Source organism: Marmota marmota, unplaced genomic scaffold, assembly GCF_001458135.2.
Source record: "Marmota marmota marmota unplaced genomic scaffold, marMar, whole genome shotgun sequence".
NCBI classification, from domain to species: Eukaryota; Metazoa; Chordata; class Mammalia; order Rodentia; family Sciuridae; genus Marmota; species Marmota marmota.
This window is the reverse complement of record NW_026000021.1, coordinates 746,189-772,506: the sequence shown is the minus strand read 5'-3', so window position 1 is coordinate 772,506 and position 26,318 is coordinate 746,189. Positions and strand designations below refer to the sequence as shown.

The following is a 26,318-nucleotide window of genomic DNA, read 5'->3' as shown; positions in this document are numbered from 1 at the left end:
CTGGAGCAATGTGACAGGCTGCAGTGGCAGGGCCATTCTGGATTGGACCACCAGGACAGCAGGTCCTGTGTCCTTCCACGTCCCCTCCATGCCCTAGATGCTTACTTGACCTGCTATTGGAGGTCACCAGGGAACCCAGAGCTCCTCCTGGCCCTGCACCCAGAGCCCCCCGAAGCTTCTGCTTGTTGCCATTGGCCCCCCACTGCCTGGGGACTGGCAGAGCCATGTCTCAGGCGCTTCCTGCCCAGCTACCTCCATTCATCCTTGTTCCCCCTCAAGACCCCACAGTGGTTCAGGGAGAGTCATGCGCACCAACCTGTTTCTTGGCTTCATGGCGCCTCCCTCTGCCTTTCTTGTCCCCACTTGGGCCCTGTCCCAGGTCATTCAGCGGGCAGCCTGGGGAGGTTTCCCTGGTTTTGCCATTGACCTGACCTATAGACTTAGGTCCAGAGGCGTGTTGCTCTCCTCTGTGGCAGCTGAACCACATGCAAGCTGTGTGGTCAGGATGGGGTGGGGACTGAAATCCCAGGAGCAGAAGCATTCAAAACCACATCAAAGGGACAGAGCTAAAGACCAGGGAGGTTTATCTTTAAACCCAGGAGCATAAGCCATTCAGTGAGATGAGTTCTCTGGGGAACAGTGAGTTCCCCATCACTAAAAGTATTCAAGCAGAGAGGGCCATGGGATTCCTGAACTGGGAAGAACATCAGGCACTGAAGGGAGACTGCACCAGATGACATAAAGGACCTTGGAATCCTGGGGCTGAGAGGCTACTGCCCTGGAGTAGGCTGCTCATCTCCCACCCTAATCTTCTAAGCACCAAGAGCCAGGCTCTTCCCTTCCCCAAACTACAAACTACAGTTCCTGAGGGCCCTTCCCGCTCACCCTGAGAACTCTTCCTCACCTGGCCTAAAGAGCTTCATCTCATGCCACTCAACACAGTCAGAATTGATTGGCATTAACAATCTCTCTCTCTCTCTCTCTCTCTCTCTCCCCCTTTCTCCCTCTCTCCCTACCACCTTCTCTCTCTCTCTCTCTCCTTCCTTCCTTCCTTCCTTCCTTCCTTTCTTCCTTCCTCCCAATGCTATGGATGGAACCCAGGACCCAGGGCCTCCTGCATATAAAGCAAGGGCTCTACCACTGAGCTACGCCCCCACTTGCTTTTCCCTAATGAAAAAGCCTTCTCAGAGCTGGAGGTAAGTACATCAGTTATTCATATCAGCTATGCTGCTTGTGATCAGAGTGGATTACCAACCAGAAAGTACTCAGGACGTAAAGTCAGAAGATTTCAGTTGAGAGTCCTGTTTCAGCTCTGTATCATCCTGCGCTTCTTAGGACCTTAATTCTCACCCGTGAAATGGGGATAATAATTCTTATTGCACTTTTTTGTGTGTGGGAAGGTTGGTTAGTTTTGGTTTTGCAATACTGGAATCACACCTGAGGCCTCATGCATGCTAGGGAAGTATACTGAGCTGCATTCTCAGTCCTTTTTAATTTTTTATTTATTTGCTTTTTTTTTTTTTTGAGACAGGTTCTTGCTAAGTTTTTTAGGGCCTTGCTAAGTTTCTGAGGCTGGCCTTAAACTTAAGATCCTCCTGCCTCAGCCTTCCAACTCACAAGGATTTCAGGTGTGTGCCACCATGCCTATCTTCCTTTTTAAATTTTTATATGATTTTATTTTATTTATTTGTTTAGTGGTACTAGGGATAAACCCAAGGATGCTCCACCACTGAGCTATATCCCCAGCTCTTTTATTTATTTATTTATTTTATTTTGAGACAGGGTCTTGCTAAGTTGCGGAGAGGTCCTCATATTTGAAATCTTCCTGCCTCAGTCTCCTGAGTAGCTGGAATGACAGGTGTGTAGAGCACTCGACTGCACTGTTGTTTTAAAAACTAAAAAATTTAAATTGTCTAAAATGTTATATAAAATATACAAATAAGTTAACTTATTTCTGAAAAATGAGCCAAGATCAGTTGTGCTGAGGAATGGTCAGGTGGAGGTGAGCTGTGGGCAGAGCAGACCATGGCTCAGGGCAAGGAAGGGGTTGGCTGCCAAGGTGCATCAGGATCTGGGGACACCCTGGAGGAGGTTGGGAATGTTTGTTAGAAAAACTACATTTTTGCCCTGAATCTCACAGTGGGAAGTACTGATTCACACCATGGATGAACGTTGAAAATGTTTTGCTTGGTGAAAGAAGACAGACGAACACAAAAAGGCACATATTGGATGGTTCTTTTTGTTTGAAATGTCCAGAGTTGGCAACTCCCCAGAGACAGAGAGAAGATGGGTAATTTCCAGCAGCTGGAGAGATGGAAGGATGGGGAATGATTTCCTGTCGGGTGCGGGGTTTTATCTGGGGGCCATGAAAATGTCTTGAAACTAGATAGAGGTGGAAGTTGTATGACATGGGAATGTCCCAAATGCCATGGAATTGTTTACTTTGAAAGTGGTTAATTACATGTTATGTGACTTTCACCTCAATACAGAAAGAAAAAGAAAAAAAGAGCCTATTCTGGGGAATAGGTGACCAGCTGGGGAAAGAAGGGTGCTACCATGTCCCTATTTGAGGGCATGTATACCAAGGCCCGGAGAGGGGGCAAGAGCACTGCTGGAGGTCACATGGAGCTTATGTGACAGAGCAGGACACATGCCCAAGTCTGTCTAAATTTGGGACCTATATATTTGTGGCCACCCCACCTTCCTTCTGGAACATTCTTCCCCTGGGGAGAGCCACATCCCTTCTACCAGCCATATCTGAGGGGGGGTATTGGTTTCCACAAACAAAGGGGTAAATATCTCAGCAGGGCAAACTGGGCAGGCATCAGTGTGACCCTGAAACCCTGCCACAAAATGCCAGGAGGGCTTTGGCCACCCCACCCGGAATAGCTCAAGAGTTAATTTTTTATTTGTGATAAGCAACTGGGCTCCGTGACAGCTCCCTGAGTGACATTTCCTGTGGCTTGTCTGGCTTTCAAACATTAACCTCCACCCCAGGGAGAACCCCAGCAGCTTATCCATTAACTCTGTGCCCCCATCGTGGAGCCCCGCCGCCCAGCCCAGACACCAGGCCAGAGCCATGGGGGGCACAGGACCTCCAACTGAGCTCCTGGGGGACCTGCTGCAGTCACAGGCCTGGGTGAGGGCGTGGGTGGATTTACATCTGGGTACCTGTCCCTCAGCTCCTCCAGAATCTTCCAGGGGACTCAAGGGACACAGGCCTGATTCTGATGCGGATCCCCCCAGCACCTCTACCCTTTGTCAGTTCTCCTCTCTTATTCCAGTCTTGTAGGGAGTTTTACTCTTGGCCACCACATCTGTCCATCATACCCTTCCAGGTAGATCCCTGGGCCTTGCTTTCTCAACTCCTTGGCAGGGGAGGCCTGAAGACCTTTCCAGCCACAGGATCCATGGACAGCCTCTACTTCTGGGGGTTTTAAACCATGTTTCAAAGCACCAGACCCCTTCTCCTCCGTGACAACGGCAGAAATTCAATAAGAAAAACAGTGTCAGGAGCTATTTGTGGAGAGGAAGCCCGGCCTGCCACCCTCCCACTCACTCCTCAGGGAATTGTGAGGCAGAACTCTGGAGGAAGTCTCCGCAGAGCTTTCTCAAACCTGGAAGCACAATCAGGACCACATGATGAGCCTGAGGCAGAAGGATGACCAGTCCTACTCATGGGTGTGCTGACAGCTTCCTGCACCTGCACCCTGGACTTGGGAGATTGTGGTTCACAGGGGAGATGCCATCCATAGGCAGGGCTGAGTGTGCAGGTGGGTAGAGGGTCTAAGTGGACCCCAATCCACCATAGCCTAGTTCAGCCTGATCGCACACCATCAGAAGAACTCCCTGCTATGAAAAGATGCCTGCTTTTGTATATTAATTCACTTATTTCCAACAAGAGTGTCATGAAGGCAGTAGATTATTACCTCCACTGAAAACTAGGCAGGTTGAGGAGTGAAGGAGCCAAGACTTTTCCTCGAGATCACCAGTGAGGAAGCAGCAAGGCTGAGATTCCTGCCCTCTCCACCTGCTCCCAGCTGGCACTCAGCACCCACACTCATCTCACCAGGCCTGACCAGCCTTCTCTTGCTGTCACAAGAGTGAGTCTGCTCCTTGCATGGCAGCTAATTGAGTCACCTCATCCGAAGCTGGGCAGGTGGAGCAGGCTCAGTGTTCCTCATGGAAGGATAGAGGAATCCCACGTCAGGTCCTGAAGAGCACCCCTCCAAGGGTGATCAGGGTTGGACTGCTCATGTCAGCCAATTCGTGACAGTCAGGCAAACAGGGGACAGTTACAGCCTCTGTACGGGACCTTGGCTACCCTGAAGGTACTACCTCAGTTCCCACTCTCCTCCTGGGGCTGCCTCTCTTGTTTCTCCTTTCTCCCTGCTCTCGCTTAAGTGTGTGCACTCAGTAAGTCAGTCAACAAACCCACACACAGTACTTGATCTGTGCAGGTGCTGCATCAAGCTGGAGGAGAGGAAAACAACACATGTCCACCTTGGGCCAGGGCCGCACCCCAGGCTGGCCTTGTTGGGCCTTGCTTTCTGTCGCACCAGACACAGTATCTGGGATGGTAGGAGGACCCAGGACACTCTCAAGAGTACCTCTTGGAGTGTCCAAGACCAGGATATGGCTGCTTGGAGCCAGGACAGGCAAGGGAAGGCTCAAACTGAGGGTCTCCCTCTCTGTCTCTGTCCCTCACGTGGTGGGTGAGTGAATCGATATAAGCACATTTGCAACACCCACAGCACTTGGCTTCTGCCGCCCATGTTTCTTCCCACCTCTGGCTGCTCCTGGCACTAAGTGCTGGAGTGCTTGAGGCTCCTCCCCAGGCCCCCTCCTCTTCCCTCCCATGATCCATCATTGTGAAGCCTCAGCTGCACTCGCCCTCGGTGCCTAAGTTCAACCCAGGCCTGGATCTCTGTCTTCAGTCTCAACTGAGCTTTGAAAACTGAATCTGCTCCCCCAGACACCTGACCTTGCTTCATCTTCCTCCAGATGCTCAAGGTAAACACCTGGAGGACATCCTGGACTCACTCTTCCTCCCCTCCCTCCCCCCTGATCCAAGTCATCGCCACGTCCCATCAACGTTCCCCACCAAAGGACTCTGGCACGTACCCACTCCTCTCCACCAAGGCCACCCCTGCAGAGCAGACCCTCTCCCGCCACACGTCCTTGGTCTAAATCTTCTCTGCATCTGCAGATATCACTGTCCGCTGATGTCGGAAGCCGTGTGTGAATTATGGGTTTGTTGGAGCCATCATAGGGCAGGGAGGCTACTTTTCTGGGAACTCCTGGGTGAAATTCCCCCATTGGAGAAAGCCCAGGTCCTGCTGGTGCCCTGCCCTAGCTCACAGCCCCAGGATCACACACAGCCACCCCGAGAGGGGCGTAACCTGACAAGCCCCAGACAACTTGTATTCCCCATGAAGCCTGCCACACTAAAACATCTGTTGTAGTCCCCCCTAAATAAAGGAGTTGGGCTTTTCCCCTATTTCAGTTCCAGTTCCTATCAGGGCTTGAAGACCCACCAGATACTCCGCTTTGAAAACTATTTTCTGTCTATTGTCTTCTGTTCCTTATTGATTATTTTCAGACTTTTTCCGAGCTGGTTCACACCTCCAAGCAGGAATCTGCTTTACTGGGGTGCTGGTAACCCCGGCACACTGATGGCCCCTGCGCTTCCTGCTCTGAGGGCTTTCTCCAGTGGCTGGAGTCCACTAGTCCCCCAAGCACAGGAGACTGGAAGTGCCAGGGAATTAATGCTGCTTCGTTGCCTCTGAGTGCTGGGGAATCGGTGGCTAGTTACTCCAGCACCTTGGCCACTGAGAAGTGTGTGTCCCACCTGGCTCCTTATGTGCCCCAGTGGGATTATACTCCAGGTGTCCACAGTGACAGTGTAGTGTTCACCCAGTTCCTTCCCCGCTGGGTCTCAGGTCCCACATCCTACTGATCACCTGCTGCTGGGAACCCAAACAGAGACACCCTATTACAGTCCAGTGACCAGCAAATCTTACCCAGGGCAACAGCTTCCTAGTGGGTCTCTCTGAACCTACTCCCGTCCTTCCCCAGGCTGCAGCAAGTGGGGATCTTCTCATAACCCTGAGTGTCACACCTCTCGCCTCTGACTCTGCAGGGCTTTCCATGGCTCTATCAGGCCTGATCTCATTGCCATTTTACAAGGGTTTGTGATTAACGGATCCACAGTCCCCCAACCACACAGAGTCATGATGACTGTCGTGGAGCCTGCCCTTTGCTATTCTTCTCTTCTTTCTCACTAGCAGAACCTGGTTTTGTTCAAGGTGGCCACATGCATAGCTAAACCTCTGGGTCTCCAGCCATTGTTGCAGCCAGGGGTGGCTGTGCGGTCCGGTTCTGCCAGCAACAAAGTGCAAGCAGAACCCCCCCCCCCACCCCACCGAAAGTTTCAGGAAAGCCAGGCTCCTCGGTGTATCCCCACCCCAACTCCCGGCTGCTCTTTCCTTCCAGAAACACAGCAACTTTGCTTTCCTCCCCGGAGGTACAGCAGCCCTTGTATGACCATGAGGACGAGAGCCACACGTTAAGCCAAACAACAGAGGAATCTGGAAGATATGATATCTTGGAACTTTGTACTACCTCTGAAGTTTTTATAATTTGCAACAAAGAAATCCCTATTTGGTGAAGTCAAAGTATCCAACTTCTTTTGCAAAATGCATTCCTAAGCGATGAGACGGAGTTCCAGTTCCTCATCATTTATCCTTTGTTCTCCCCATTCCCATCTCATACCATTAAGTGCTAAGTAAATAGTTTTTGAATGATCAAACCCAGGACCCCGCACATGCTCGGCAAGCGCTCTACCACTGAGCTGCAGCCCCAGCCTAAATGAATGTTCTTAATTTCACACCGATCTCTTAAAATAGATGTGGAAGTTGAGGCCCAGAGACATATTAAGCAACTTAGGAGCCCATGGTCTAATTTAAAAGCTGGGGTTGGTTGGTCTCTTTTTTTCTTTTTAGATTGAGGTAAAATCACATAACATGAATTTAACTATTAACTATTTAGAGTGTGCCAGTGACATTCAGTACCTCATAATACAACATGTAGCCATCTCCTCTATGTAGTTCTAAAATATCTTGACCACCCCTAAATGAAACCCCGCACCCATCAAGCAATTTTTCCCCACGGCCCCTCCTCTCAGCCCATCAACTATGAATTTAATTCTGTCTCTATGGATTTACCTAATATAGACATTTCAAATAAATGAAATCATTTGATGTGTGACCTTTTGTATTTGGCTTATTTCAGTTAATACCATGTTTTTATGAATCATCTGTGTTCTAGCATGTGTGAGTACTTCATTTCTCCCCCCACCCCACCCCGCCTTAGTTCTGGGGATGGAACCCAGGGCCTCACACATGCTAAGCAACTCCTCTACCACCAAGCTACAACCCAGCCCCTCTCATTCTTTTTTAAGGCTGAATAATATTCCATTACATGGATGGATCATATTTTGTTTATCCATTCACCCCTTGATGGACATTTGGGTTGTTTCCATCTCTTGGCTATTAAGAATAATGCTGCTATGAACATTGGGATACAGATGGTTTTTTAAGTACCTGCAATAGACTCTTTTCTTAATGCTACATCCTTCAATGATAGAGAGTAAAGAAGAGAAGTTTAGGAAGGGTATAGAAATACAGTTAACACCTAAATATAAAACTCATAATATTTAAAGAGTTGATTAATAATAATTAATATTTAAATTACCAATATTTACAAAACATTTGTATTTTGCAAATTCTATCTCATTTATCATTATAATATTGAAGTAGATATTATCACCTCCATTCTATAAATCAAGAAACTGAGGCTGAGAGTGTTAAATAATTTTCACATAGTCACACAGCAGTGAATGCTTGGAAGCATGGTACCCCAAGGGTTTCTGACCCCATACTGCCTTTCCTCACTCATCAACCTGGCAGTGAAGGTGACCACGTGGACAGGAGGCAAACAGCCTTACAAAGTGATTCCCACCAAGCCCTTCCCTTGAGGAAGATGCTAGGAAAGCACCGGCTGCCCCCACATACCCCAGAAAGGAAAAGTGGATGCTGGTTTCTGTAGACTGATCGCCAGCCCCCCAGCCCCAGTTGACTAAGTGAACAAAGCCAACCCAGTCCTCCACATCCCATCCTGGCCCAGAGGATGCACCCCACAACCTGGTGGGTCAGGGCATGAGCTGAGCAGATGTCGTACCTGGTCCTGGAAGCTCTGGGCTGACGTCTTCTCGCCTGTCCTTGGAGAGCTCCTGCAGGCACTGGTCCTGTTCCTCCTGCAGCAGCCGAAGCACGTCACACAGTTGGGGCAGGGCTCCAATCTATGAGTCCAAACCAAGGGTGCTCATCATCACTACTAGTCAATCCCACCACCCAAGGACTTAGTGTGAGCAAGAAAGCCTCTAGAAGGAAAACTCAAGCCCACGGTGGTTAGGGGCTCTGACAGGGGTTGTACACCCAGGGCTCTGGATTTCAACAAACAGCTTTCCAGGTGGTCAACGACAATATCTTAATCTCTCTCGTCATCCCTACTCTCGTGTTTCACAGATGGAAGTTTCAACATGAAGGAGCAGGGGAAGAAGTCCCTGGAGATAAAGCTAAACTTGAAAATGGCCCAAATAAACAAAAGTCTGGGCCAAGAAGAAAAGCCAAGGTAGTGCTATATCCAAAGGCAAACATAAATGCTGTTCCAATTAACTCCTATTTGGGGTCCTGAACATCTACTTACCCCTTCACTAATGCAGTCAGAAAGGCCCTGCAGCTGTTAGCAACTCCTCCTCCTCCACTCCCTGACACCAAGTGTTCTGGGTTGATGGTCCCCACGAAGCACACACATCACCTCTCCTGGCCCAGAGCCAGCCACATCCAGCTGCCACAGAGACACTGGGCCCATCAGCTCTGACACCATATCATGCTCCTTCAGCCCTGCATTTCCATTTTGTCTGACACAATACAGCAAATAACATTTCCCTCCATAGTGTTAAGGGTCAAACCCAGGGCCCTAGGTGTGCTAGGCAAGTGCTCTACCACTGAGCCACATCTCCACCCCCTAGTGACTTAATTGGCTGTATTTAGACTCTTATCCTGAAACAAACTCAGCTTCACCTGGTAGCCACACATGAGATTGGTTCTAGGATCAGTCCCCACTTGCCTCAGGAAATCAAACCCCAAGGAGGCTCAAGTCCCTTACATAAAATGACATGGTATTTGCGTAGAGTCTACACACATCCTCCCACGTACTTTAAATCCTCTCTGGATTACTTAGAATACCTCATACAATGCAAGTGCTTGGTGGGTAGTCGTTAAGCTATAGTTCAGAGAATGATGACCAGAAAAAGAGTATGTACCTGTTTACTACAGACTCTTCTTTAAAAAATGTATTTTCAATCCGTGGATATGGAACCCATAGCTATGGAGGGCTGAGTGTAGGTTACCTAAGAATATAGCAATTGTGTGGCAGTAAGTGGCACCCAGCCCCACACTCTGGGTCCTTGCGCTCTTCATCTTGGGGTCTCGCCCAGTCTTAGCTGAAGCCCGTCTTTTTCAGTACTCTCTGGCTTTTCAGAGGAGGTGATGGGAGGGTTTGCATAGAAAAACCTACACAAGATTCGCAGGCCCCGTCTTTCAGCTCATGAGAACTGTTGAGAATCACCCTGAGACTGACATCATTCTTAAAGGTGAGAAAGGGTTGGATGGCCAGGACAGGTGCAAGCTTTTAGTGAATGTAAGGAATTCCATGTATTAAGTGTCAAGAAATGCTCATACTCTTTATATGAAAATAATCAGATCCCTAGGAACCTGGGATGGGGGACTATGAAGAATATGTAATGTTCATTTTTTTTTTTTTTAGGAATATAAGAATGGCAAAACACATACACTTACATGTTCAACAAGCTGAATAAACCCCAAAGAAATTAAATCTAAAGAAATTCAAACTAAGGCATGCTGTGATTTTTGAAAAGTAAAGATAATAATAATAATAATAATAATACAAAACAAACAAACAAAAACCAACAAATCTGGAAAACAGCTAAAGAAAAACTACACCATCTGCAGGGGAAAAGCAATTAGAATGAACACTGATTTTCCATGGGGAACCATAGAGTCGGAAAACAGTGACTCAATACTTTTCAGGAACTTTTAGAAGAAAAGAACTGTTAAGCCTGCATCTATATTCAGTAAAAAAAATACCCCAGTAATGGAGAGAAGATTAAGACACGCTTAGATAAGAAAAGCTGAAAGAATTTGTTGCCAGCAGATCTACTTTGAAAGAATGGCAGAAGGAAATTCTCTACACAGAAGGGAAAAGCTAAGAGAAAGAAACTTGGTTCATCAGCGAGGAAGAAAGAGACCAGTAAGCAAAAGTGTGGGCAAGTACTTTCCTTCTCTTCAGTTTTATAAATAGGAAATGGTCCAAGCAAAGATTAAAACACTATTGTTATTGTTCCAAATGCAGGTAGAGAAAATAAATTTAAAACTAGTATGCTATAAACAGGAGATGGTGAAGGGACGTAAATAGAGGAAAATAGTCTATACTTCACTTGAACCAGTAAAAGGGTAATGCCAGTAGACTGTGAGAATGCATGTGTATACAAAGTAATCCTTAGAGCAATCAATAAAACAACTATGTGAAGAGCTACATACAAACACACGATAGATGGATCAAAATAGAATTTTAAAAATTGTTCTAACAACCCACAGGAAGATAAAAAAAACAAAGAAATGAAAAACTTAAATAAAAAAATAAAATGGCATACTTAAGGCTTCACCCATCAATAATAACACCAAGTATAAGTGGCCTAAATATACCAATTAAGAGAGATATTGGTATATTGGATTTTAAAAATATAATTAAACTATATATTGGCTATAAGAAAATCACTTTAAATAAAATGATATATAGGCAGATTAAAAGGATATAATAAGATAAGTGATGCAAACATTGATCAAAGAAAGTAAGAGTGAATATATTAATATTAGATAAAGTGGAGTGAAGAGAAAATACAAGACCAGAGATGGAGAGGGATTCTGAATAATGATAAAAAAAGACAATCTATCCAAAACACATGGCAATCCTAAGTGTGTATGCACCAAACACCCAAACTGTGAAATATGCAAAGCAAAAGCTCATAGAATCAGAAGGAGAAATAGACAAATCTGTAGTTTTACATTGGAGACTACATACCCTTCTCTCAATAACTGATAGGACGACTAGGAAATCAACAAGGATATAGAAAATACTGTCCATCAACACAACCTAATCAACATTTACGGGATAATTTGGATCCACATTGTGTTCGTCCGCTTGCCATCACTGCAACAAAAAGATGGTAGAAATCAACTTCTAAAGAGAGAAGGTTTGTTGACTCAGTTTTGGAGGTTTCAGTCCCTAAGCACTTGGCCTTGTTGCTGAGGGCCTGTGGAGGTACCTCATGGTCAAAGTGCAGGGTAGAGCACCCCATCCACCTCATGACTGGAAATGAAAGAGAGAGGGGAAGAGGAAGGGTCTGGGGTCCCACTGTCCCCTTCCAGGGCACGCCTCCAGTGACTGCAAGACCTCCCACGAGGCTCCACTTCTTCAAGTTTCTTCTACCTCCCCATGGCGCAAGCTGAAGACTAAATTTTTAACACATGGGCTTTGGGGAAACACTCCAGATCTAAATGAGAGCACACTTAGAATTAGTTTAAAAATAAAATAACTGCTTAGATGTGGATCTAACAAACATAGAGCTTGTATCCTGAAAACTACATGATGATGATGAAAGAACTCAAAGATTTGAAAGAAGAGTGGAGGCATACAGATGCTCCTCCACTTACGAGGGGTTTACAGTCCCAATAAATTGACAATATTGTAAGTCAAAGTGCATTTAATGCTTCTAATCTGCCGAGTATCTAGCTCAGGTCCACAGTACACTGCAGAGGGCTGGTGGCTTCCCCGGGATCACTGTGAGCTGCAGCTCGCTCCACTGCCCAGCCCCACCAAACAGGATCCTACTCACATTCACTAGTCTGGGAAAAGATCCAAATTCAAAAAGCAAAGTACAGCTTCTGATGCACGCTTATCCCTTCAAGGGTGTGAAACCCCTTTATCACTTTCACACCCATGTAAAGGGCGCCCAACCATCCTAAACTGAGGACCATCCATAATCCCAGAAATGGAATAGCTGGATCATATGGTAAGACTATATTTAATTTTCTTAGAAATCACTGAGCTCTCTTTCACAGCAGCTGCCCCATTTTACATTCCCACCTGCCGTGTACCAGGATTCCAATGTCCCATACACTTACAGACACGCGTGACTTTTCCGCTGCTGTTGTGGTTTTATAAAGGCCATTTGAGTGCCAGTGAAGTGGATGGTCCCACTGTTCTTTTCTTTTACCCATGACCCTTAACTCAAATGCAATAAACCGAGATTATTTTGTGTGGTGGTATGCAAACTAAAGAAAGGTTTGGTGCCCCCCAGTGTCTATGTGACATGAACGGCATTCTGCTGAAAGGACTGAGCCCATGGCTTCCAAGTGTTGACAAGAGAGAAGGAAGATGGCCCTCGGGGTTGTTGGGAGTGGCTGGGAAAAGATGGTGCTCAGTGGAAGAGCTACCTGGACAATGTCTGGTGACAGAAAGTGAAATGAGCTCTCTTATCATAAATTAACCTTGAGATAGGGGAGGAGAGACTGGAATTTAGTAGATCCATGCATATTTATAAATGCATTTTAATATACTTATTAAAAGTGTTAAGTATCATTGTACTTGAACTGCACAAAAAGATAAATGAAATGAAAGAATTTCTGAACTTTATATAATAAAAATTTTCCTCCAAACAACAGCTATTAATTTTTAAAAGGTCCCTTTAAAATTTAACAGTTAAGAGAAAAAAAACCCCACAAATATTGCATTTGGGTAAGTACATGTGTTTTGTTTTGTTTTTCTTTTAATTGTACTAGTACCAGAGTTTAAATGGAAAAAAAAAATAGCATTTCTTTACCCTAATCTTTACCTGTTCTTCAGAGACAATGATTTTCTGCTCCTTTTAGATATTCTTTTTCATTTTTATCTCCATATTTTAACATTATGCTCTCATATTATTATTTCTTGGTTTACTGAGACACCCAAACTTCCAAATATGGAAGATAAAGATTTAGATGTTTTAAAATATTCCACATATATTAATCTCCTCTTAGATTACCTATAATTCTCTTCATTTAATTTTTGGCAAAACAAATGTCCTGTATTTATAATGGCTTTTTTTGACTATGAAATACTGTTTGCTTCTGGGTCAAGTCACATAAAATGATTATGTGTCTCTTGTACATTTTGTTTTTCCTGAGGTCAGTAATTACTGTGATTTTTCATTTGATTACCTTTCTACATACCTATAGCTAATTTTCCCAAGTGGTCTTACAGCACTGTCAACAATCCTATCTATTTTTTTCTCTGGAGACTGCTCTCCCAGTGTCCTCCATCCTCCTGCTCCACCTTCCTGCTCCACCTGTGGCCCACTACCCGGCTGTGGTTTGGGGTGTTCCCTTCCCTCCTCTCCTGCTTGGAGTCCTGTTTTCTTAGATTGCATGCCATTTACCTTGGTTTGCTCTCTTATTTTGCAGAAGCACTGAATTTTCTAATAGCTTCTTAAGAAAGTTCATTTATTTATTTAGCTGGGGATGGAACTCAGGGCCTCATGCTTGCTAGGCAAGCATTCCACCACTGAGTTACAGTCCCAGTCCTGCAAGAAAAATTTTTAATTATCTTTGCTGAAGTGGAAAGTTTGATTGATTATCATACTAATAATTTGCATAGAGAATTCTAGTTTGAGATAATTTTCTCCACATATTTTTTTTTTCAGGATTGAGGACTGAACCTGGGGTCTTGCCCATGCTAGGTAAGCATTATACCACTGAGCAAAATCCCTAACCTCTCCTCCCTAATTTTAAAGGGAGGTAATACTGTATTTGGTATAGTATTCAACTCTTCCTGTGCCGTTGAGTAAGAGTCAGATGTAATTCCAAATTGTTTGTATATGACTTTTTTGTTTTTCCTTTAGAATTATTTAAGATTTTTCTTTGTTTCTCATTGTTGTAAAATGTAATGGAGAAATTGTTTTCTTTTTGTTGGTTGGTTGGATATGCTGTGAAAGCTCGTATTCTTCATTTTTTTTAATTTAAAAAATTACATTATTTATTTTGTTATTTCACCCCTTCACCTTCTCTGTTACTCCGGAATTCATTAAATAAATATTGAACTATGTGTTTCACTCCTTTAATCTTTTCACCTCTCTATTTTATAATCTCCTCTTTGTAATCTTTCTGGGAGATTTCCTTGACATTATCTGTGGAGTTTTTAAGTGAATGTTTTATTTTTATGCATTTCATTTCCAAGAAACCTCTCTCATCCCATTATTCCTTTCCCATAGTATCCTTTTCGTTTTATGGCTTTAGAATCCTTAAAAAAAAAAATACTGTCTTAGTCTGTTTTCTGTTGCTGTAACAGAGTAACACAGACTGGGAAGTTTATAAAGAGATTTATTGGATTCACAATTTTAGAGGCTGGGAAGTCCAACAGCATGGCACTGGCATTAGGCAAGGGCATTACATGACAGAAAGGCAAGGCACCACATGCAAGAGAGAAAGCATGCAAGCCAGGGTCCTCTCTTACTCTTCTTTTTTTGGCAGCGGGGAGGATACTGGGGATTGAACTCAGGGTCCCTTGACCCCTGAGCCACATCCCCAGCCCTACTTTGTATTTTATTTAGAGACAGGGTCTCACTGAGTTGCTTAACGCCTCACTGTTGCTGGGTCAAGCCTCCTGATTCAGCCTCCCCAACCACTGGGATTACAGGCTTATAAAGCCACTGATTCCCTGGTGGTGGCCCCACCCTCATGACTTCGTCTAACTGTAATGGCCTCCCAAACATCTCCTCTCCAGATACCATCAACATATGAATTTGGGGAGTAAGTTGCCAACACGTGAGATTGGAAGGGACAAATTCAAGTCACAGCAACCGTCATCTCTCCTCTCTGGAGGGTCTGTTTTCTCTGTGTTCCCTTCTTGTATTTGTTTGCTTCCACCATAATGAGATATCACCTCACTCCTTGGAACCCTTCCTTGACGTCATATTTAGGTTTTAGGCACTGACAGTTCTTGGAATTGCTGGCCTTGGACAGGTTGTTGACTGGTGACCTTCCCTGTGACTCAGTCAGGCTGACGGGGGTCACTGCCAAGATCCGTGGTGTCTCCCTCCCTGAGGTCTTTCCAGGGTGCTCTAGGCCCACTCCACAGCTTCTCTTCCGCCCAGCACTTAGGGGGCTGTTTCTCCCATACTGCTTCCTTTTGTAATCACTTTCCATTTTGCAAAGATCTCTTGAGATCTCTGCTTTGCTGTTTTCTTTTGTTCTCTTTGACTTGTGGGTTTAAGCCTTTTTCATTTTAAGGGAGTTTCATGTCATCTTAAGGGAGTTTCCAGGAGCAGAGTCAACACATGTGGTCAGTCTGCCACATTGTCAACTCGATACCCTAAGTATGTGTTTGAAAAGTCCCCACAAATTTAATAAGAGATTGTCAAAGAAAAATCCCTAAATGATGTTTTTCTTTATTATTTTATTAGAAGAACAAAGACATACAGATTGTATTCTTTCTTAAAGAATTTAAGTCTTAGCCACCCTTACATTCTTATATTGATAAGAGTCATGTCAAAGTTTGACTTTTTAGATATCTGAACCACAAATGTTTTGGTTTTTACTTTTGTCTTTCCTGGAATTTTAAGTTTTCCTTTTCTTTTTTTTTTTTTTTTTTTTTAGTTGTTGTTGGACCTTTATTTTACTTCTTTGTTTGTGGTGCTGAGAATCAAACCCACTGCCCCAGGCATGCTAGGCAAGTGCATTACCACTGAGCCACAACCCCAGCCCTTAAGTTTTCCTTTTCTTGATCCACAAAATTCATAGACCTTCACCTCATCATTATATCTCCTAGTTGTACTTCTAGATTCTGTATAATATTGTCAACTATCTTCTCTGGGACTTTCTTCAAGGAACACTTTGGTTTTTTGAACTAAATCCTCCCAAAGGTGTTGCAGAATTGTGAACTAATATCTATATGTTGCCATCCTCAGTGAATTCTACTTCTTAAAAAAATCTTATATTTTAGATTGAGTTTTGAATTTGCTAGGGTATAACCTATGGTAATTTTTTAAAAGAAATGGTATGTAAGTTTATGAGTATTTCCATAGCCAGTTGTGACTCTGTGGATAATATCACCCTTTGTCTCACTCAACACCTAGTCCAGGTTGAGCCTTCTAGAGTCCAAGTTCACATTTGCTGCTTGATATGCTGTAATTAACCTTCACCATTCCTTTTGTATTAGTCAGCTTTGTGTCACTGCAACCAAAATACATGACAAAAACAACTTAGAGGGGGAAAAGTTTATTTTGGCTCATGGTTTCAGAGATTCAATAGATGGTCATCCAACTCCATTGCTCTGGGCCCAAGGAAAGCAGAACATCATGGAGGAAGGTCATGGTGGAGGAAAGCTATTTATCTCATGGCAACCAGAAAGCAGAGAGAGAGGGAGGGGGGCGGGGCAGGAGCCAAGGGGACAAGATATAATCCCCAAGGTCACAACCATAGTAACCTACTTCTTTCAGCCATACCCACCTGCCCAGAGTTACCACCCAGTTAGTTCATTCAATTATTAATCCACTAAACGGATTAATTCACTTATTAGATATAGTTCTCATAATCTAATCATTTCATCTCTGAATATTCCTGCATTAACACAGGAACTTTTGGGGGACACCTCATGTTCAAACCACAACACCTTTCTTTAAGTATTTTTCCAGATGGTAGTCATACTTTGAGATGCCCATTCAGCCTGTGAGCCAACAGCTCCTCACTGGGAAGAACCCTTCATCTCTATGTTGGATCAATTGAGAAAAAAAAATAAACAATGCGATAGAGAACAATCTGCCTTCTTCCTTTGGAAACTTAGTATTGCTACCTGGATGGTGAACAATTCTTCCATTCCTGAAGCATGTAAACTTGGACATTATAGGACAGCCGTATTCTGTCCTCTAGAAATCAGTTGAATAATCCACTCTGCAGAGAGAGGGGATAACAAAGCAGACCTCAATGTGAGAGGGAAAAATGTCAAGAGAGTTCTGTCAGCTATTGTAGAGTTTAATTTTGGACTCCTAAATCTGAAAAGATAAAATGTGGGAGGAGACATAATAAAAACCTATTAAATTCTGAAGAAAGTGAAAGGACTCAATATCATTTTTGCTTTTCACACTTCGTATATAATTACTTGCCTGCCAACTTGAGACTAGAAAGAAATCGTTTGGCAGGGAGAAACTATATTATTTATATTAATATATTAATATTAATAATATTATTAATAATATATTAATACTATAATAATAATATAATAATAATATATCAATATTATTATTTTACACGATGAAAAATAAGAGAAGAGTACTCAGTATCATAAAACCAGTTTGAAACCCAGAGTGTCAGTAAACATTCATTTGATACCTACTACATGTCCATCGGTCTGTTCATCACTGGGGACACAAAGGTAAATGGATGTGGTATCTGCCCTTGAAGCACTGAAAAGTATCTAATGACTTCAAACTGGCCTTTGGGTATATGAAAAAGTCCTCAACATCATTCATCACCAGGGAAATAAAAATCAAAACCATAATGAGATATCACCTCACTCCTGTTAGGATACTTACTATCAAAAAGATCAAAAGATAACAAGTGATAGGAGGGATGTGGAGAAAAGAGAACCCTCCCACACCATTGGTGGAAATGTAAATTGGTGCAGCCATTATCAAAATGAGATATAGGTTCCTAAAATTTTTTTAAAGTAGGATTATAGTATGACCTGGTATCTCCACTGCTGGGTATATACTCAAAGAAAACAAAATCAGCACCTCATACCAATATCTGTATCCGCCAGGTTCACTGCAGCTCTCTTCACAATAGACAAGATAGAATCACCTCTAAGTGGCCATCAGCATACAAATAGATAAAGAAAATGTGATATGAGTACCATGGAATATTATTCAGTTTTTTAAAAAGAAGGAAATCCTGCCACTAGCGATACACAAATAAACCTAAAGGACATCATGCTAAATAAAACAAGCCAGTCCCAGGAAGGAAAATACAATATGTGGAATCCAAAAAAGTTGGGCACGTAGAAGCAGAGAGTAGAATGGTGGTTGCCAGTAATGGGCAGTGGGGAAGAGAAGTGATGCCAGGAACTGCTCTCCACACCCTGCCCAGAACACTCCTGGGAAAGGCCAAGTGAGGACAGTCTGCAAGCCAGGAGGAGGCCCCTCACCAGAAACCAAACCCTGGAGGACCCCATTCGCAGACTCCAGCTTCCAGAACTGTGAGAAAGTCAGTGTCTGCTGTTCAAGTTGCTCAGCCTGTGGCATTTTGTTCTAACAGCCCAGCTGACTAAGATAAACGGGAAGGAAGGGAACCGAGAGTGTAATTTAGACAAGTCCATCAGGGCAAGATGTTGGTCAGAGGAAGTTTGTCCAGGGAGCCTCACCTCTCAGGAAACGAGAAATGCTTCTGCTGGAATGAAAGGGCAGGTAGGGAGGTCCGGAATTTGAAAAGACAGGTGGCTATCAGGGAGCACCTCTGAGAGCCAGGGGCGAGGAAAGTGAGGCAGGACATGGAGGACTCTAGAATCAGGAGACCTTTTGAATCCTGGCAGCACAATGGGCTGGGCTGCAGGACAGGATTAAGCAGGGATGCCCTTCCCCTTAGCATCCATCAGACATGGACTGTGGAGGCTGGGTGGGCCCAGGGTGGTCTGATTTTCTCAAGTCTGCACCAAGCACAGCAGCCTTCTGCGGAATGTAAGAGGGTACATAGGATCTGAGTGTTGTGGGTTTTACCTTGGGCTGTGGGTTGTCCCAGGGCCTGAGTGGGGTCAGCAGTGAGAGTCTTGGCCTTTAGTGGACAGGGAAGCAGGGGCCACTGGAGGAATCAAATGGTGGCAGAGCTCTAATCCTAGAGAGTAAATCTGGGCTTTCAAGGAGGGTGTCAGAACAGTGGCTGAGCCTTCCCTGGGCATGGCAAGAAATTGGGGGTAAGGATGGGTAAGGACAATGGAGCAGGATGGAGGGAGGAGAGCTCTGTGGGAACCCCAAAAGGTCATGCCACAGCTGAGAGAGGACTCCTCTGGATATTTGAGGAATTGGTGCCTCTTCCTAGTCATTTGATTTTGTGAACCCCTAAGCATATCTCTGGTCCCCCTTAATAAGTATATAATCTGGTGATTGTTTTAGGTTTCATAAGGAGTTGAGATGAAATGAAAATTCACATCACTCAGATGCTTGGGAGAGGATTTTAGGATGGCCCCTTGGGCACTAGAAACCCAGAGTGAGACTCTACAGGAGCAGCTGGTTGAGGTCCTCAGATGTGTGGCAGAGATCTCATGCCACCCTGTCCAGCCAGGTAACCTTGAGCAAGTACCTTCACCTATCTCCAAGTCTCAGTGTCACATTAGGGATAACGACCACTGATGTGAGAATTAAATCAGATAGTCTCTGAAGGGACTTAGCAGAGTCTGGTGTGAAATTGCAGCTCAATAAGGAAGCCTTCATCACCATCACCACCACCATTCTCATCATCACCACTATTCATTTATGTTAGTGGTATATCAACATTTTTATTTTGAAATTCACAAGCACTTCTTGAGAAAATTAGGAAGTGATTTTCATGTATACACAAAAAAATTCTCCAGCAACCTTCCTCTGAAGAGTCATCAATAACATGCTCCCCAGGTAACTCTCGTGAGCCTGCCACAGGTATGGTCAGCCACTAGACCCAGATGTACCACAGACAGGGGCAGGGGCCACCATGTGCCAGAGGCTTCTATGTGTCAGACCACTACTTGGAGTTTTTATGTTTTCTGAGCCATTGACTAGGGAGGAATGAGGATAGGAGACGGAATGATGGGAAGGGAGATCAGAAAAGATCAAGGAGCCCGTTGCTTGCAGAAATCTTTTTGTCTGTCTTAGAAATAGGTTTTTGTCACATACACCTGTTTCTGTCCTTTGACTCATATCCCTGTCACCAGTCCCATTTCCCTGAATGCAATATGCAATGAGCTTCTATTGTGAGCCTGAATAATGTTATTTCCCCTGGAATGTGACAGCCTTTAAGGAAATGGACCTCATACAGGGGCACTTTTGTCTTCCCTGCCCCCAGAGAATAGTTGCCAATGTCTGCAGACATTTTCTGTTGTCACAACTTTGGAGAGATATTCCTGGTTTCTAGTGGCTAGATGCCAGGAATGCTACTAGACGTGGTACAATACACAGGACAGCCCCACAATACAGAATTATCTGGCCCTAAATATCCATAGAATGTGTTATGGTGTAGATCTTAAATGTCCCACAAAGGCTTATCTGTTGATGGCTTGGTCTCCAGCCTGTGGCACTACTGGGAGATGGTGGGGCCTTAGTTGGAAGAAGTTAGACTATTAGGGACATGTCCTTCAAGAGACTATTGGGACCATGGCCCCTTCCTGCCTCTCCCTTTTCTTCTTGTCCACCATGAGGTGAATGTGATCCTATGCCATGTGCTCTTGCCAAGTGTGTACTGTGCCCACACAGGCACAAAGCAACAGAGCCAAGCAACCATGGATTGAAACCTCCTAAACCATGAGCCAAAATAAACCTTCCCTCCTGTGAGCTGTTTTGTCCCAGTGATGGAAAGCTGAGTAACACAGTCCAAGTTAAGAAACCTGCTTCAAGGCAAAAGCAGCCCCACCCACTCCACTGAACTCATTAAGGTTATCTAGTTGGCAGTTTGCTTGGTGCCATGGATTAGAAAGTCTTACCCTAAGTGACTCTTTCCATGGCTTGACACATTTATGTACAATTTGGCAAGCCATGATCACTTTCAAGATTGTTTCACTCCTTGTCGCTCTATGAAGTGGCCACAGTTTAAGACATTCTCCTGTGGGCACCATCAACATTCATTCATTCATTCAACACATACACGTTGAGCTCCTTCTTAGAGTGGGACAGGCTGCTGGGTTAAAAGACTAACAAGAGGAAGTCTCAGTGCTCAAGTTCCAGCTGTGTGCATGAGGAGATGAGAGAGGACCAGATGTTTTAGTAAATAATTACGGTAATGTTCTAGGTGAAAGTTCTCACAAGATTTACCATAGTGGGTATAGGAGAGAGAGAGAGAGAGAGAGAGAGAGAGAGAGAGAGAGATTGATTGATTGATTTACACTGCTTCTTAAAACTGCCTCAGAAAACTTCCCCCTTTGGCCATTAACATATTTTGATTTTCACTTGCAGGAGACCCTTCCACATCTCCCTGAATGGAGAGGTGGGATATGTGTGTGTGTTGGGGGAAGGGGTAGGAATAAGCAATTTAGTCTCAGCGCCTACTCTTTAGGAAGATGCGTCTGATCTTCCTCAAGGGGGAGTCCCAAGTGAATAAAAAGTTGTTTTTAATATCCTTGAATTTCAAAATCAAATGTCTGACCACCCAGAGTCAAACAGAAGGAAAACAAGATTTCAACAGCTGGGAAATACTCCAGCCGAAGTAGGTCGATCCCACTCTAATTTATTAAAGTGTTGTGCCAAGAAGTATGAAATACAACGTCAGGTCTGAATAAACCCAGAGAAGAACTGGAGGACCACAATATATACACAGGAAACTCTCTCTTAAGAATAATATGACACAGTACGTGGGTCTATGAAAATGACATCCAAATACAAGTAAGTGTCATGGACAGAGTCCCAGCAGGTTGGGAATCAAAAGATCTGGGTTCTAGTCCCGACTCTGTTACTAACTTGCTGCCTTGGGCAGTTCCCTTTTCTCTGTCAGTCTCAGTTTTCTCATCTCTAAAATGAGGGAATTGAACCACAGAATAAGGACCCATGTTTCCAAAGTACACTGAAGGTTTGAACGAAGCAAAGATGTTCATTTTTCCCCTCTGTTTGATGCTGAGATGACCTGGGAGGTCCCCTTGGGGTTAAAATTTAAGCTGAACCTCAGTTCTGCAGCCCAGGTACCAGTTAGGACAACCTAGATTCCCAAGAAAGAAGCTACTGCCTCTCTCATTCCTAAATAACACACCTCCAAGCTGTATTTGGTTTTGAATTGTTCCCATTGTCCCGGATAGCATTTCCCCAAATTGGGAGTCCACATTAAAAGAGTGGGTGCTGTTGCTCTTGCGCCTTCCAATGCCAATACTGCCACTGAATACAAGAGGCTCCAAGGTTACCTGGGAGTTGAGAGTGAGCCCCAAATTGCACTTTTGAATTGCAGCTGCTGGAATGCTACACAGATGTCAGAAAGATGAGCATCTCCCGAGTGTCAGCATGCCCATCAATGTCTGGAGTAAAGAGGTTCCTTATAATCAAAAAGGAGCATACTACAGGAAGGCAAAGTTGTCCAAAGCTAGGAAGGACTTGCCCAGGACAGTCACTGAGACTCAGAATTTGGTCCCTAATTGCATTTCCTAGGCACATTTCTTGGAACACAGGTCTTGTGAGCCAATTTAGAATGTTAGTGGGAGGGGAGGGTTGTGGAATCTGCCACCCGGGGCCCCTTCCCAATTCCTTCCATCCTGAGAATCTGGATGCAACATCTCACTCACAAATCCCAGTAGCAGAAGACCAGGATTCCCATGAGTTTCTATGGGAAAAGGAAAACAAACCACACACCATGGCGCCTTCTCTTTTTGTTCCAGCCTCCTCTCTGAACCCGGTTTGTGGGGACCAACTAGCTGCTCCCAGGAGCCAGGAGACAGTCAGACATTAGGAAGCCAAATCCCAGAGGAGCGGGGGATGGGGAGCTGCAAACCGTCCCACAGCTTTTTGGGACTGTCCCATCTGTAGTTGGGCCTGTGTGAAAATGTCAAGGCTTTGTGACAGGCGAATGTGGGTTCCAATTCTCTGACATGAGGCAATATATTTTTTTTCCTCTCTGAGCCTCGGATTTCTTATCTGTAAAACGAGGGTGATAATAATCTGGAAAGGCGATTAGGAGGTTTCATTGAAATACTGGAGGCAAAGCATCCAGCACACTAGGCATTGCCAGGGGTGCCGTCAGAATTTCCGTCCAGGAGGGATTCTGCTGGAGGAAGGGTTGAAGTGTCTGGCCAGGGAATTTACCTTAGAGCCACCTTCTCCTATCGCACAGGCTGTTTGACTCTTTGGGGGAAGGGGGCCCCCCATAGAAATTATTGCTGGAGTGAGGGTGGGTTCCCACTCTTCAGCGGAAGATCTGCTGGTTTTCCTGCACTACCATCGAGGCTGAACCAGAGAAGCGGTTGGCTGCCAACCTGGTGTGTGTGTGGTGGGGGACCCCTGCCCGAGGGCAGCACGGTACTCACCGTGTGCGCGACGCAGGCGAGCATCAGCACCAGCAGTAGCAGCGGCGGCGACCCCAGGCTGGGGCGCATGGTGGTGATTGATGACCTGCAGGCGGGCGCCCCGACGGCCGCGGGCCTGTGAGCTCTGCCNAATTTCCTCCATTTCGCCCACCCTCCATTAAGGATGAGCATCCACTTATCAGAGAGACATTCAGCCTTTGGTTTTGGGGGGATTGGCTTACTCTTTTGATTCCATCAGTACAAGGTCCCTTGAATGGCTCCTTCTTATAGACACACAATTTTCTTTTCTTTCTTTCTCACACCCTCACACCCTGCCCTCCCATACTGGGGTTTGAACTCAGTGTCTTGCAAATGCTGGGCCAGTGCTCTACCAATGAGCTTCACTCCCAGTCATATCCAATTTTCTTTCTCTGCACTGGTGCCCACACCCTTACTCTTGCCTTTCCTCCTTCCTTAACCTTTCTCCCCTGCACTTTATGAGCTCATTGGATTCCACCATATCTCGAGGTGATATACCCTTTGGACAGAGGAGGGCATTGAGGATGGAGGAGGATCTACTACATGACTAGGTCTTTTTTAGCTCAGAAGCTTAAATGGGTAAGCCCTCTGCTCCAAGTGCTAAGCAGCTGTTAAAGCTACAATGTGCTCCAGTCCTTAGCCACCTGCCCTTCCAGAAGACACTATTATTGTTAAGGTGAGGTTGGTAGATACCAGCAGAAATAAAGGGGGAGCTGTTCAGCAATGTGCTTAATAGAATAACCTGAAGTGTACATGCAACCACCAACTCTCGGATGTTTTTCTACACAAATATTCACCCAGTGAAATAAAAGTGTGAGGATGTTTATGAAAAGTACCATCACAGCAGGAGAAAACTGGAGATAGTGTTTGTGGAAGAGGAACCCTGAGTTCTGTCCTGGATATTTTATTTCCTTTGGAGAGCAATCATTGATATAATCCTCCTGACCTTTTTTTTACCTTTTCATTAACACGTACCCATGCACACAGGTATGCATGCACCCACGCATACACGGAGGTGAGGCCAGATCTACATGACTGCTGCATTTGGGATAAGGAAAAACTGGCAAGAGTTCTGCTCTCTCCCTTCTCATATCTTTGACAGCTCACCTTCCTACAAAGAGCCTGTAACTGGATTACCCAAGCTGAGACTAATTGGTAGTCAAGGCTCTGCCCTGTCCTTTTTCCCTAGTTGTTGGTCTAGTACCCTCAGTGGAGAATGGCTTGTCTATCTAATTCTTGGATCTAGTGTTAGAAACCCTGCTTGGCCACAAATATAAACTACATCCTCCAAGATTAACTTGATTACTAAATAAGGGTGATATTTTGTGCTAGGTGTAAAGTATGCACAAGTCCCGTATTCCATTCTGAGCACTTCAAAAATCGAAAAAAAAAATAAGGGGGGGTGTGGAGATCTTTAGCCCCATCTGTCTTGCTTTTATTTCTGAATTGGTTCAAGATACAGACTGAAAAAAATATTATTTTCTAGGCTCCTTGTACCCCAATCCCCTAAGTGGGCATCAGAAAATGCATGAGCTAAAGACTTACCAGTCTTACTATATAGAATTTGGTGTTGCTTGACTGTTTTCTGTAACAACTCTAGTTATCAATTTTTCAATTGAAAGAAATAAAAAGGAAATAACACCAAAATGTGATCTTTGCTCTACATCAGAGCCCTATGATGTCTCATGAAAGAGGAAAACAACATTTGTTCTGGACAATTCAATAAACGTTTGGCCTGTGGCAAGCCATTCATTGTAAAGCAGGAAGCTCCAGCTCTCAGAGAGATGAGAAAGGGTTTAAAGCATTCTGTGAAATGCTTGTACACTCCACGGATATAACCAGTGGCTTTGTAAAATCTGCCTGAGAAAACAATTTCATGATAGGGATGGAAGGGAAGGAGTGGGAACATAATAATATATTTACCAACTGTCATGTGCTAAGGAGTCTGGAAATTTGGGGAGGTGTTATCATATTTGGTCCTCTAAGACTATAGCAGGGTGGGAACTGGAGCATCAGTGAAGGTGAGCACTAACCTCGATTAGCATAGCTAGCAAAGGGAGAAGCTGGATTTGAACCTAGACTGAGACCCAGTCTGTGTCCCATGCATTACCCTGAGGTTCCCCTCATTCCTGAAGATGATTTCCTGATCCATGGAGCTTCCAAAGTGCTTTTGCATCAATCTTCTCATTTCTTTGTAACTGCTGGTAGGACCAGCAGTCAGGGGCCTGGCAGGAGAGGGAGAAACCATTGTTCAAATGAGTTAATGAAAGTACCATGCACAGAGAGTAGAGAGGAACCAACAAGGGTCAGTGAGACACCAAGGATCAGTCACAGTCTCCCTGAAGAGTGACAGAGACTCTGTCCTTAAGCAAACTTTAGCTAGGCTCCCGAGTCATCTTCTCACCTGGGCCTCAGCCATAGCTCCTTCCTGTCATCATTCTCCCCGGACTGGTCTTAGCAAGAATCCTACTAAGTTAATTAATAAGAACTCCCATCCTACTCCTACCTGGTCACCATAACTGATGATAATTCCTAATCTCCCACCTTTGAGACGTAAGTTCTTGTCCTACCTTCAGCAGAATGTTATTTAGCAGTTTTAGCAAGAATTTACTCACCAGCCATGACATCTCCTCTTAGACATTTTCTATCAACTGACAGCCCCCCTCACTGCCCTGCTCCTTGGCTATAAATCCAGTTATTCTATTGTATTTTTACAATATTTACAATACAAAATATTGTATTTTTACAATAATTGCAATAGGGATGTGAGTCCCCCCCTCACATCTATTGCAACAATCCTGACCATTCTAGCAAGCGTCAGAATAAATTTTTCTTTAACAATGGGCAAAAAGCAAAAGCAGTGTTCCCAGAAGCTAACAAGA

At 44.5% G+C, this 26,318-nt stretch overlaps 1 protein-coding gene across 1 annotated transcript in view; it reads right to left on the bottom strand.

Annotated features, from left to right (window-relative positions):
- Positions 1-23,541, bottom strand: part of Sctr (secretin receptor) — a 64,856-nt gene extending 41,315 nt beyond the window's left edge. The window contains exons 1-2 of the mRNA XM_015501699.2: positions 23,419-23,541; positions 8,242-8,362 (exon numbers count right to left, since the gene is read on the bottom strand). Of these exons, the coding sequence (XP_015357185.1) occupies positions 8,242-8,362; positions 23,419-23,487 (190 nt within the window). The 5' untranslated portion in view covers positions 23,488-23,541. The remainder of the gene's footprint in view (positions 1-8,241; positions 8,363-23,418) is intronic.
- Positions 23,542-26,318: the final 2,777 nt, after the last annotated feature.